Source organism: Pseudorasbora parva, chromosome 17, assembly GCF_024679245.1.
Source record: "Pseudorasbora parva isolate DD20220531a chromosome 17, ASM2467924v1, whole genome shotgun sequence".
Taxonomy (NCBI): domain Eukaryota; kingdom Metazoa; phylum Chordata; class Actinopteri; order Cypriniformes; family Gobionidae; genus Pseudorasbora; species Pseudorasbora parva.
This window is the reverse complement of record NC_090188.1, coordinates 30,122,928-30,135,202: the sequence shown is the minus strand read 5'-3', so window position 1 is coordinate 30,135,202 and position 12,275 is coordinate 30,122,928. Positions and strand designations below refer to the sequence as shown.

At 38.9% G+C, this 12,275-nt stretch overlaps 1 protein-coding gene across 2 annotated transcripts in view; it reads left to right on the top strand.

Annotated features, from left to right (window-relative positions):
• The window catches only part of col9a1b (collagen, type IX, alpha 1b), a 48,647-nt gene that overhangs the window by 16,885 nt on the left and 19,487 nt on the right, over nucleotides 1-12,275 (top strand). For both annotated transcript variants that reach the window (XM_067421423.1, XM_067421424.1), the window contains 10 exons: nucleotides 984-1,028; nucleotides 3,766-3,819; nucleotides 3,895-3,948; nucleotides 4,056-4,109; nucleotides 9,047-9,118; nucleotides 9,815-9,850; nucleotides 10,390-10,434; nucleotides 10,545-10,577; nucleotides 10,735-10,881; nucleotides 12,034-12,088. In XM_067421423.1, coding sequence (XP_067277524.1) covers nucleotides 984-1,028; nucleotides 3,766-3,819; nucleotides 3,895-3,948; nucleotides 4,056-4,109; nucleotides 9,047-9,118; nucleotides 9,815-9,850; nucleotides 10,390-10,434; nucleotides 10,545-10,577; nucleotides 10,735-10,881; nucleotides 12,034-12,088 — 595 coding nt within the window. The remainder of the gene's footprint in view (nucleotides 1-983; nucleotides 1,029-3,765; nucleotides 3,820-3,894; nucleotides 3,949-4,055; nucleotides 4,110-9,046; nucleotides 9,119-9,814; nucleotides 9,851-10,389; nucleotides 10,435-10,544; nucleotides 10,578-10,734; nucleotides 10,882-12,033; nucleotides 12,089-12,275) is intronic.

Genomic DNA, 12,275 nt, shown 5'->3' with positions numbered 1-12,275 from the left:
AGATGCTTGATTTTATACACCTTTGGTCATGGAAGTGATTGGAACACCTAAATTCAATGATTTGTTGGGTGTCCCAATACTTTTGGCAATATATTGTATTTCTTACTAGAATTGTGAAATATAAACAAGACAAAAAAGACCCTTAGAGTGCTACTGCAGAACTGTCATTTTCTGCCACCTGGTAGGCTCTGCTCACAAAACACATCTTCAATGTTTGCAAACACCCACATCTAAAAAGATTATATTTCAAATGATAGCTGCTTTTTTTTTTTAGAAAATGTATCACAGTTTCTATAAAATATTAAGCAGCACAACTGTTTTTAATATTGATAAGAATAAATTATTCTTGAGCAGCAAATCATCATATTAGACTGATTTCTGAAAGATCATGAAAAATAAATGTTATAATATATTTAAATATGTTTTTGAATTATGAATTTTGAATTGAAATATTTCACCATATTACTATTTTTACTTTATTTTGATCACACAAATGCAGCCTTACAGTAGTTAGCATAAAAGCCTTCTTTTTTAATAATAAAAAAAAATCTTATATATAAAAATGTATCCTAGATTTCACTTCCATCTAGAAGGTGCAGCACAAAAAGTCTCTTTTATCTTACCCTTGTTAGACGTGCATTGCATCTTCAACCTGTCTTCTTTAAAGCCATAAAGCTCATAGCTCACTATAGTAGAGGATAAAAGTCAATAATTTATTTCGATTTCAAATTTGTGCATGTTGTCGCTGCTCCATTTCACGGCAGGGCAAGATTATAAAACACTTCTGACTTTATCCAGGATGATGCCAGCTCTTCATGACTAACATAACTCACATCATCATTAATTTTGAGATGGTTCAAATACCCCTTGAGTTTTACTTTGATCTTACAGAACAAAGAGAAGGCATTTCACTTTCTTCAGGAGATGTAGCTTTAAAACAACTGCTTTTTGATATTTAGTGACTTTCTCTTCCATGTCTGCAGGGTTTACCAGGAAGCCCGGGGCCAAAAGGTGGAGGAGGAGAGAAGGTGAGAAATGTTGCTGAATGTAATTGTGATCATTATAGATTCATGATAAACTGACAAAATCTGTATGTTCATAATATATGTGACCCTGGACCACAAAACCAGTAATATGTCGTATGGGTATATTTGTGGCAATAGTCAACAATACATTCTATGGGTCAAAATTATAGATTTTTCTTTTATACTAAAAATCATTAGGATATTACGTTGTTACAGATCAGGTGTGTAGGTCAAACTCAAAGGAGAACTTGAAACAGGAAACTTTTAATAGAAACATCCAGACACACCACTATACATGAACGATGAAGGACAAACACTGAGGGGAAACTGAGAACTAAATACACAGGGCTAAACGAGGTAATTGACAGGACACAGGTGATGGACATAACTCATTAGGAAGACTGGGGAAAAACTAGGTCACAGGGCTGAACTCAAAACACAACTGAACACAAGCGACAAGGCATACATGTAACATTACGCCCCCTCCGAGTGGGCGCGTCCTCGCGCCGTAACATCAGAGGAGGGTGGGAAGGGGCTCTGGAGGAGGGCGTGGAACAAAAAGGGAGACACAGAGTCCAAAACAAAGAAAACCAGTCCAACAGAAAAGGGAAGTCCATGGGGGCGTGGAAGGAGGGAGCAGCCAGTGGGGATCCTGGAGCAGGAGCCAGATGGTCCAGAGACCAGCCACGATGAGGCCTTAGGGCAGAGTCAGAGGAGGGAGGAACCATGGGGTCGACGACATGGTGGGAGACACCCTGGGGACGACTGACGAGGAAGCAGCCACTGATGGAGACCCCGGAGGAGCAGCTGGGTCGATGAGCCCACACAAGACAGGAGGGCCAGGAGTCCGAGGTGGAGCCATGGCGACAAGTGTCCGAGGTGGAGCCGGACAACCGCAGGACAGAGGCTGAGCTGGTGGGACCAAGGATGAAGGTGGAGCAGAAGGGAAGGTGGAGGAAGGACGACGACTGACCAAGGCGTAGCCGGAAAGATGAGGGAGCCCGGAGAAGCCGTTTGGCTGTGGGTGTCCGGTGGAACCGAGGGAGGGAAGAGCCAGGGCGTAGCCGATGTGTCGACGGGCTGTGGTGGAGTGTAGGGGGAAGAGACCAGAAGTGACGATAGGGGATCCTCTGAGCGAGACGCCACTGCTGGACAGACATCTCGAGGCGACTCCACACTGCTTGTGGGAGGAGCAGAGGTGATGACTGACAGCAGTGTGGTCGAGGCAGAAGAGCTGGTAGACAGCGGCAGAGGAAGAGGGAGGGTGGGTGGGAACTCTGAGGGCACAGGAGAACCTTGGAACACTGGAGAAACAGGGGTTACTGGAGAGACAGGGATTGTGGGAGAGTACCAGTCAATTAAGTCCGCCTCAAAGATGTTACGCAGTTCCTCGAGATGGCCGCCAGAGGTCCTCATCACATCCACCTGATGGGCTCCTGTCCCAACCCTCAAGCTCCACGAGGACTCCCTCCACGAAGGATGATGTAGCCGGCTCACGCACCTGGTCAGACCCTCGCTGTGGTCCGGGCTCCGGGGCGATGACTCCTCTCAACCTCTGCCTGGGTTTGGGCTCGTCAATCGCGGCAGGCTGGTCTCCATGGTCTGCAGTGGGCGCAGGCACTTCCTTACATGCCGGTCGTGGTCGGTTAGTGGATGGCTGGTTTCTGGCAGTGGTGGAGTGGGATTGGTACCGATGGTGAAAGGCGAGTGGTTATGTACCAGTACCCACGCCACGAATGCGGCGAAGTCTTCCTTTGGACCGCCCGCTGGAATGTGTGCCTTCGACTGCTCGCTCAGCCCGGCGTAGTAGAAAACGCTGAGCGAGTGGTCCGGGAAGCAGGACAGGCACGAGAGCTGGAGGAAGTCCCGGGTGTGTGCCTCCAGCGAGCGGTCTCCCTGCTCCAGGCAGAGAAGCTGGACATCGGGGAGAGCCATGGGAAGATGGGGAAACTCAAAACAAACAAAGAAAACGCTGCAAAAAAAAAAACTGTCGAGGTCCATCGTTCTGTTACAGATCAGGTGTGTAGGTCAAACTCACAAAGGCGAATGAGAACATGAAACAAGAAACTTTTAATAGAAACATCACAGGAACATCCAGACACACCACTATAGATGAACGATGACGGACAAACACTGAGGGGAAACTGAGAACTAAATACACAGGGTTAAACAAGGTAATTAACAGGACACAGGTGATGGACATAACTCCAAAAGTTATGACTGGGGACTGGAGAGAAACTAGGTCACTAGGCTGAACTCAAAACACAACTGAACACAAGAGACATTCAGGAGACGAAGGAAAGATCATGTTCCATGAAAATATTTTGTACATTTCCTACTGTATATAAATAATTTTTTAGTAGTAATATGTCTTGCAAAGGACTTAATTTGGACAAATTAAAAGGCGATTTTCTCAATATTTAGATTTTTTTTCTAACCCTCAGCACCCTCAGATTGATAGGCCAAAAATTGCCCTATCCTAATATACTATATGTATATTTGCCAATTAATTAACACATCTATTTTTTTTAATATTGCACATTTGACACTGTGGACCTTTCAGCATTGCTCTGTTTTTTTCAGTGGCCCAACACAGAAATATCAGTTTATATTTGTTTTGCTATTTCATTTAGTACCAGAGGTAGTGGTGAAATTACACACTTCAGCTTTAAATTACTATGTGCAGTAACTCTGCCTGTATGTTTCTATGAACACTGTGTGATAAACACTCTGATTACAGGGTAATGCAGGACAAGCAGGCCTCATTGGCACTATGGGATCTGCAGGCAGACAGGTAAGTTGATGGTAAACCGTTCAATAGCTCTGCCATTAGAAATAGATAATCTGACATGTAAATGTCTCTGTTCAGGGTGAGCGTGGAGAACAAGGAGAATTTGGACCCATTGGGCCTATTGGACAGCCTGTGAGTACACATTGCAGCATAACTAATGGCTAATGCACAGGCTGGATGTGTCTATATTTACTCGTTAAGGTATATCTTGTAGATAATGATAATGTCTTTGTGTTTAGGGAGACAGAGGAGAGCAGGGGCCACCCGGACCAATGGGAAAACTAGGAGCCAGAGTAAGTGCATAATCTGTATAATGACATGGTTGTGATATCAAAGCAAGCATCTGCCATACTTTATATTTTTTTCATTACGCAAATTATTAAACAATGTAAAAACCTGAGTAAAAAGCATTATTAAAGACAAGTAACAGTAGTTTTCCAGGAGTAAAATAACACTGCACAGTCTTCACTCTATACATTAAACATAGATTAATCTTTATTAATGTTGCAAAAGTTATTCGGTCAAGAGCAGTGAATGATTATTGTGTTTGTCCTTTGTTGTTTGATTATCATTAAAAACGCAGTCAGCAGCAAGAATAATAGGCTGCTGTCACTTTAAGACTAACCCACGGATCCAGTACACTGATACTGGTACACATCTTTCTCTACTGTTTACATTCACTTCAGTCATAACCGACTATGTTTACTAGGATCCTCTCTGACTATGAGTTTTGAATGAGACTGATATTACTGTATTTTATATATAACTTTTTTTAAAGAATTTGTACACTCAAAACTTCCCACACAGCATGCAACGAATTGAATTCCCATTTGCGTCTTCAGTATATATATACTGAAATATTAATATATATTGAAATATTGCATGCCTGAATATTTAAATTGCAGAGGCTTAAACAGCCTGTCAGCTGTCCTGTAGTCACGTTTGTTTACGTTCATGTTCTTAAAATATTGCATTGTTAGAATTCATAAAAATGTTACTGGCCAACTGGTGATTGACACATTTTCTATCCTCACCAATGCAGATTTTTACTAGTATTTGTCACTTGGCGAGTGTTAATTTACGTATAATTTATGTATATAATAGGCAAACCGTAGTGATTCATGGTAAGGCAAAAATAGTATAAGACATGGTTTACTTTGGAAGATGGGTTCATGATGTACTGTAGACCTTCTCATTATATACATTTTATAAGTTAGACTACTTTAATCATTTTTTTTCCTTTTTTATTTCATCCCCAGTGAACATATTGTAACATCCTAAAAAAGTTAATTTTGACTGCAAAGTACCACTTTACACCACTGGCAAACATGTGATTGGATTTATGTTTAAGAAAAAGAAAAACTCAGTTTTGCTTGTCAGGTAAATGTATCTTGTTTTAATGATGTTTAGTTACTGGAAAATAAGACAAACAGACTGATTAAGAAAATGATTTAGTGCAGTGTAATAGGATCTGCTGACATTAAAGAGATCTCATTTGTGATTCTTTTTTTTCTTCTATGAGCTGCCAGCAAACCCAAAGTTCAAAACAAGTCATAGGCAGCATCACATTTAAATTATTCCATTATCCCAGTGTTCAAAGTCGTTTTGACATCCACTAAGCTCAACTGCTTTTACTTATTTAGACGGTTTGGTGCGTAGTGAATTCCAAAAACTTTTCACTAATAGTCTTTTAGGGGAATTCATGACTTTATATTATGCTAACTTGAGGGTCAAACCAAGGCAAATATTCATAGTATTGAAATGCAGACACACTGCTGGTAAGAAGGGAAGCATCACGCTGTGGCCTGTAGAAGAGAATGGAGCCCTCTTGAATGGGATCTCACCTCACTGTTTCCTCAGTAAAGAGTAAACAGTCAAAAGAATGTCTCACAGCAGTGTCTCTCAAAGAGCCCTCTGTTCCCCTGCCATTTCTATGAGCACACACACACACACACACACACACACACACACACACACACACACACACACACACACACACACACACACACACACACACACACACACACACACACACACACACACACACACACACACACACACACACACACACACACACACACACACAAAAATGTTTTCTACGTTAAACATGAATATATTATGTGAATAAATTCCATAATTAGTATTAATATTATTATTTTATGTGTGTGTGTGTTTGTATATACACACATGGGACAAAGGCAACTAAACCAGAGGTTATCTTATTATTGGGAGATACGAAGATCCGTGGCTATACCACTGGAGAAAGCTTAATGGCCAACTTGGATCACATTGTGCCTTGATAACCAATCACATTACAGAGCTGTGTGACAGTCAGTCAGAGTTGTGCGAAAGTTCTGTGTCCCAAATTGCATATTAGCTATCCTAAATAGCATTCGAAATTAGATTTTGTGCCTCCCAAATTGCAGTATTTTGAAATGAGTATTCCAAAGATACCCGGATAGTCTACTTTTTCTGGTTAGAATCCGAAGTGCAGATCCATACACACTAATGGCTAATATTGCCCACAACCCATATTACCCACAAGCATTGGACAAGGGGGTTTAAAATAAGTTGACAAATAAGGGTTAAAAAGCTACTGAAATGGCAGATGTGCAAATCTGACGGTTAAGTAAAGAGGTTAAGGGGGTTTGAGTGATTAATAAAGAATCTAACCTGACAAAAAGACATTTATTAAAAGTTAACCACATTTTATTTAATGTGCAACAGCATTGTGAACTTTTGTATAGATACTTTGGATCATTAACTTATAAATGCATTGTTATACAAATTGCAAATTGTCCGCATGAAACCCCACGACTGGCAGATCAACGTGCTACTGCATTTCTTTCCAAAACTTTAGGAAATTAAATTAAATGTGGAGGATTTTAACTGTGACAAGATGATTGACGGCCGTTTAAACAGTGACAGAATGCACGTAACTGAATGACGAAGTGTATGTCCCAAAGCTTGCCTACTATTCTACTACACATTCAAAAGTATTTTTTCTTAACAAAAACAGTATATATTTTCAGGGCATCGTATAAATAGGGAAATTGGGAAGCAGGAACTGTTTGAGGATACCATAGAAATGAATGAGAATTGCCGTTAACTGAATCCTATACCTTTCGTGTAATTGTCTGTGAATTCTCTTATATAATTTTTTTGGGGTGTTAACAAATATTTAAGGGCAAACATGTTGAAAGATTAGCAGATGGGCTGTCGATTAAGTAAATAATCGGTTTTCCCACAAAAGCAGTTTATTTAGGTGTGTTCAGGCGTATTTTGAGGCAACTGGAAATCACTGAGCCATTGACCTCCTAATGAGTCAGGACTGTGTTTTGGGCTTAAAGTGCAATAAACCAATCAGAGAACCATCTCCCATTCCCTTTAAAAGACAGTTGCGCTCGCACCATGGGGGATCCGCTATTTATATGGCGTAGACACCCACAACCAGACGAGTTTAAATGCATGTGTGTATTGCCACGATTGGTTAAATAAGTAGGCAGCTTCATTCGTCATAACTGCAAATGGGTAATTCTAATACATGCAATGACTATCCATTATGACATGCAGGTATTTTTATCATACAATAATAATTTTTTACATTGTAATATTTTACAATGAAAAATGTTTGTGTGCTGCTGCGTGTCCATGTGTGTGTAATAAGTGAGTGTACGTGCGCTGTGCTCCCGCCTATAGCTGGATATTACTAATGCGCCCTTTAAAGCTACACTGTGTAACTTTTTTAGTTTATTCTTAGCTAAAAACACTTACTTCTTTCAAAAATATATGTCCTCATTAATGTATATTTACTTCTTTCAAATAATAAAGTATTCTCGTAAGTTTATAATATGCCATTGAAAATATATACGGGTGAGGGGTTTGAATGTCGGTTGCCATGCTGCCCCTCCATCTTGAAAGTACATTAGCCAAAGAGGGACATACCCATAACTTCAAGCTTCACCTTTCGTGTTTTAACACTCTAAGGCACCGTGTCGAATGTGAAGAGGGGGATTGCCATGTTAATCTTGGACTAAATCCAAGATCTCAATTCCGATTTCGTTTTAACTCCTACGGTGGCCAATTGAGTCCAAGATTAACATGGCTTTGAGTTCGACCTCGTCAGTGAGTGCCATCAAGTGTTAAAACGCGAAAGGCGAAGCTTGAATTTACGGGTATTTCCCTCTTGTACTAATGTACTATTGTACTAATGGCTAATGTACTTTCAAGATGGAGGGGCAACATGGCAAACGGCATTCGAACCCCTCACCCGTATGTATTTTCAATGGCAAATTATAAACTTATGAGAATACTTTATTACTTGAAAGAAGTAAATATGCATTAATGAGCACATATTTTTGAAAGAACTAAGTGTTTTTAGCTAAGCATAAATTAAAAAAGTTACAGTGTAGCTTTAAGACCAGGTTTTGGTTGGTCAATGGTGCAGTCGTTTTCAGTTGACTCAAAATACACTGTAAAAAATGATATGTTCAATAAGTTATGACAACATATGTTTTTACATTGTTTTAACTCATCAATATAAGTTAAGAAATGTTAAACTTGTTTTTATTAGTTGTACAAGATGTAACTAATTTTTTAAAGTCAGTTTAACATAATTTAAGTTGAAATAACTTAAACATCCAAGTCGATTCTACTGCAAAAGTTCAAAATTTGCCTTTTTTTTTACAGTGTAGCAACGCACCACCAATTCGCCTGAACACACCTCGTTTTCAGAGCAGCACGCTCATGGGCAAACAGATGGGCACTAGGGCATTTGCTATTTAAAAAATGTGGTGCTGGATGTGAACATGAAAACTGCGTTGGCCTGAAACTAACAAAAAAAAACACTTGCGTGGCATGTTTATTGGTCACATTGTGCCGGGTGTTTAATAGGGCCCACATGACCATTGATTTAGATTTAGACCAATTCCCTAAACTCACCCCAAAACAGTGTAGGAAAAACAGTCACAGACCAAAGTTATCAACATTTTCCATTTTGTCCTAGTTTAGCAGACTGCTCTCTTTTAAAAAATGGATGAGTGTGTTTTTGTGGGGAGAAACTACATGATTCTGAAGACTTTTCTCTTTATTGACAAAGGTTTTGAACCTTTTTCCATCTGTTTGGAAATCCTGCAGAGAGAGAGAGGAAGATAAACAGACAAAGAACCAGAACTTTAAAGTAAATGCCAGACTCTTGCTGCATTCCATCTTACTTTGATTGTCTTTTCAGGGTCCGAAAGGTGACTTGGGCTTGCCTGGACTTCCTGGACCGCCGGGCCTGCCAGGAATCAAAGGAGATAGGGTGAGGATGTCTCTGCCCACCACATTTCTCAGAACATCCTGAACAGATTTTTGCAATCTCAAAATTTTTTTAAATTGCTCCCAACCATTTTTCATCATGATCTTGTTCCCCGGTGAACTGATAAAAACCTGTGCATCTGTGGAAAATGTGTTGCAGTCAGGCAGTTTCAAGTTCACTTCCAAGTGATTTTATCATGTTTTATGTGCAATATGCATCAGATCTCAGTGAACCTGGGGCTCATACAAAACAATAGGTGATTTGCATCCTTAATTCTATAAGGAACAGCAACGTGTACTTGGAGTTTTGCTAAATCAGTCAATATTATAAGAATTGCTTTAAGCAAAGCTATCCTCTTTATAGTCACTGTTCTTGTTCAATTAGACAATGAGAGCATCACATTTTCCAGCCTTTAAGGTATTGAAATTATTATGTTCTCCCACTGGGGTTTTAAAATTTTAAACACTATGAAAGTACAATGAGGCTTTTGAAAATCAAATTCATCCATTTTAGACTTAAATTATACATATATCATACTACATCTGCCTCACTACATCTACCTCACACAGATGTAGTATTTAGAGAAAGAGTGAAATGCTGAGTGTACATTATTGAATAACTTGTTATAATGAACACTTCAAACTGACGCTTTGAGTGCAATATTCATTGGAATGAATTTCTTAATGTGATATTACACAGGGTGAAGCAGGTGAACCAGGACCAAAGGGAGAACAGGTAAGAACGTGATTCACATCATTATCAGATACAAAGAAATGTAAGAAAGGCTGAAACCACTTGGGTGTAGAAACTGCTAGTAAATTTCATGACTTGACAAATAAATAGAAGTAGTGTTTAATATTTGCTTTATTTATAGCTTTTTTACACTGTATATTACAGACCCTAATAATGCAATAAATGACAAGAGAACCTTTGGAAAAAGGATTGTACCATGGTTAAGGTGCATTGCCAGGCACCACACTCCTTAAACTGCAGTAAAATCACTGTAATGTCCAACATCACTTGGTTCACTGCATCTAAAAATCATATAGCTTACATTTAAAGGATTCAAGACAGCATTACTTCACTTTATTAATAATGAAAAACACAAAAACAATTTTCTCAACAAGTAATTTGGTTTCTGTAGGCTATGAATGCCGCTCATCCAGTCACATTTTATAACCAAACTTATCCATTCTAGAAGTTTCACAATAACAAAACTTATTCGTAGACATCTATGAAATGATCTCCTTCACGGTGATGTTTTTTTATTGTAGGGAGATCAAGGAGCCGAGGGAACGCCAGGAGACAAGGGAGATCTTGTGAGTAGTTCTGAAATACTGAGCTGAAAATAATACGAATGCAGTATGCTAATGCACATTGAGCTTTTTGAGAGGGTAAACTTTAATTTTCTTACTGTTTATGTACTTAGGGTGATCCTGGCCAACCTGGAGCTAAAGGCGAAGTGAGTTTTTTGACTATTCAGCTGTCGGTTCTGACAGTTTTCCTTGGCTTTATCTCAGCTCATTGTAGCCCTCAGAGATAACATTGAAATACTAAATCATTGTAATGATTTAGTGTATGAAAGACATCTATTTACATCTATCTCTGGTGTAATTCAGGTTGGTAACCAGGGAGATCCGGGTAACAGAGGGCCAGAAGGTTCCCGTGGGCAGCCTGGCATTGAGGGGCCTCCTGGTAGTCCTGGACCGCGTGGCATGCAGGGGAACAGAGGAGCTCCAGGACCCCGTGGCACTCAGGGACCAGCGGTATGTTTCCAACCTCTCAAAGAGAGTGTGATTAACGATTTTATTCCCTTTACCTAATGTAAACGGCATTTTCAGTGTTCTGTCAGTTTATTAAGGCAGTAGTCTTGGTAGTTTTCATCATTTTGTTCTACATGTAAAAACTCATTATCCTAATTTTGCTTTGCATGTACACTACCATTCAAAAGTTTGTGGTCAGTAAGATATATTTTTTAATACTTTAATTCAGAAAAGATGCATTAAATCATGATTTCCACAAAAATATAGAGCAGCACAACAGTTTTCAAAATTGATAATAATAATAAATGTTACTTGAGCAGCAAATCAGCATATTAGAAAGTATCATGTGACTGAAGACTGGAGTAATGATGCTTGAAAATTCAGCTTTGATACACAGGAATAAATTACATGTTTTAAATATATTAAAATGATTAAAATATTTCATAATTGTACTGTTTATACTGTATTTTGATCAAATAAATGCAGCCTTAGTGAGCATAAAAGACTCGATTAAAAACATTTCAAAATAAATCTTACCAACCCCAAACTTTTAAACGGTATGTGTATATGGCTTTATTGGCATTCAGTCAGCTTATTATTATTTTTTGATTTTTTTTTTACCCATTTCATCCATTCATGTGTTCACATTAAGACCATAGGGTGGAAAAAAGATAATTTTAGATGATTTTGGGTCCCTACGGTACCTGTAAATATAATGAAATTGTAATTTCCAGCCCCGTAAGTGTTTATAGTGACTGTAATTTGTTCTGTTATGCTCAAATCAAAGTATTTAATTGGCTAAAAATTGCTCTTTCTGAATGCAATCTTTATCAAGTAAATATCGGTTCATCCTTATCCAGTAATCATGAATGACATGTTTAAGAAACTGAAAATTCAATGGCCAATATGTGTGGAAACCCTGTAGTTATCCGTGTTTTGTTGTACACAATCATGTTTGGAAAGGCATATTGTAAAAAAAAAAAAAAAAAAACATTCATTAGAAACCTTAATGATATCTGAAAGTTTCTGCCGCTTTTAAGACCACTTCATTCCTTGTGTTTTTGTTTGTTATTTTCTGCTGTAGAGATGAAATGATCAGAATACAGTAACAGGATTGTGTGATTTTCTTCCAAACAACTCCTCCTGTGTTCACAGGGTAAAGAACCAAGTGATCAACACATCAGACAAGTGTGTATGCGCGTTATGCAGGGTGAGTCTGGAAGCCAGCATTTTTATCGTTTCAGAAATAAAAGGATTTCCTTTTATGCATACAAAGCAGCACATTTGCCGTCAGAGCATCAGAACTTTCCAGGCAGGAGAGCACATCTACTGACCACAGAAGTAAAGAGTGAGATGAAAAGAAGTGGAAATTTGTGTTTTGTTTCAAAGATTCGTTT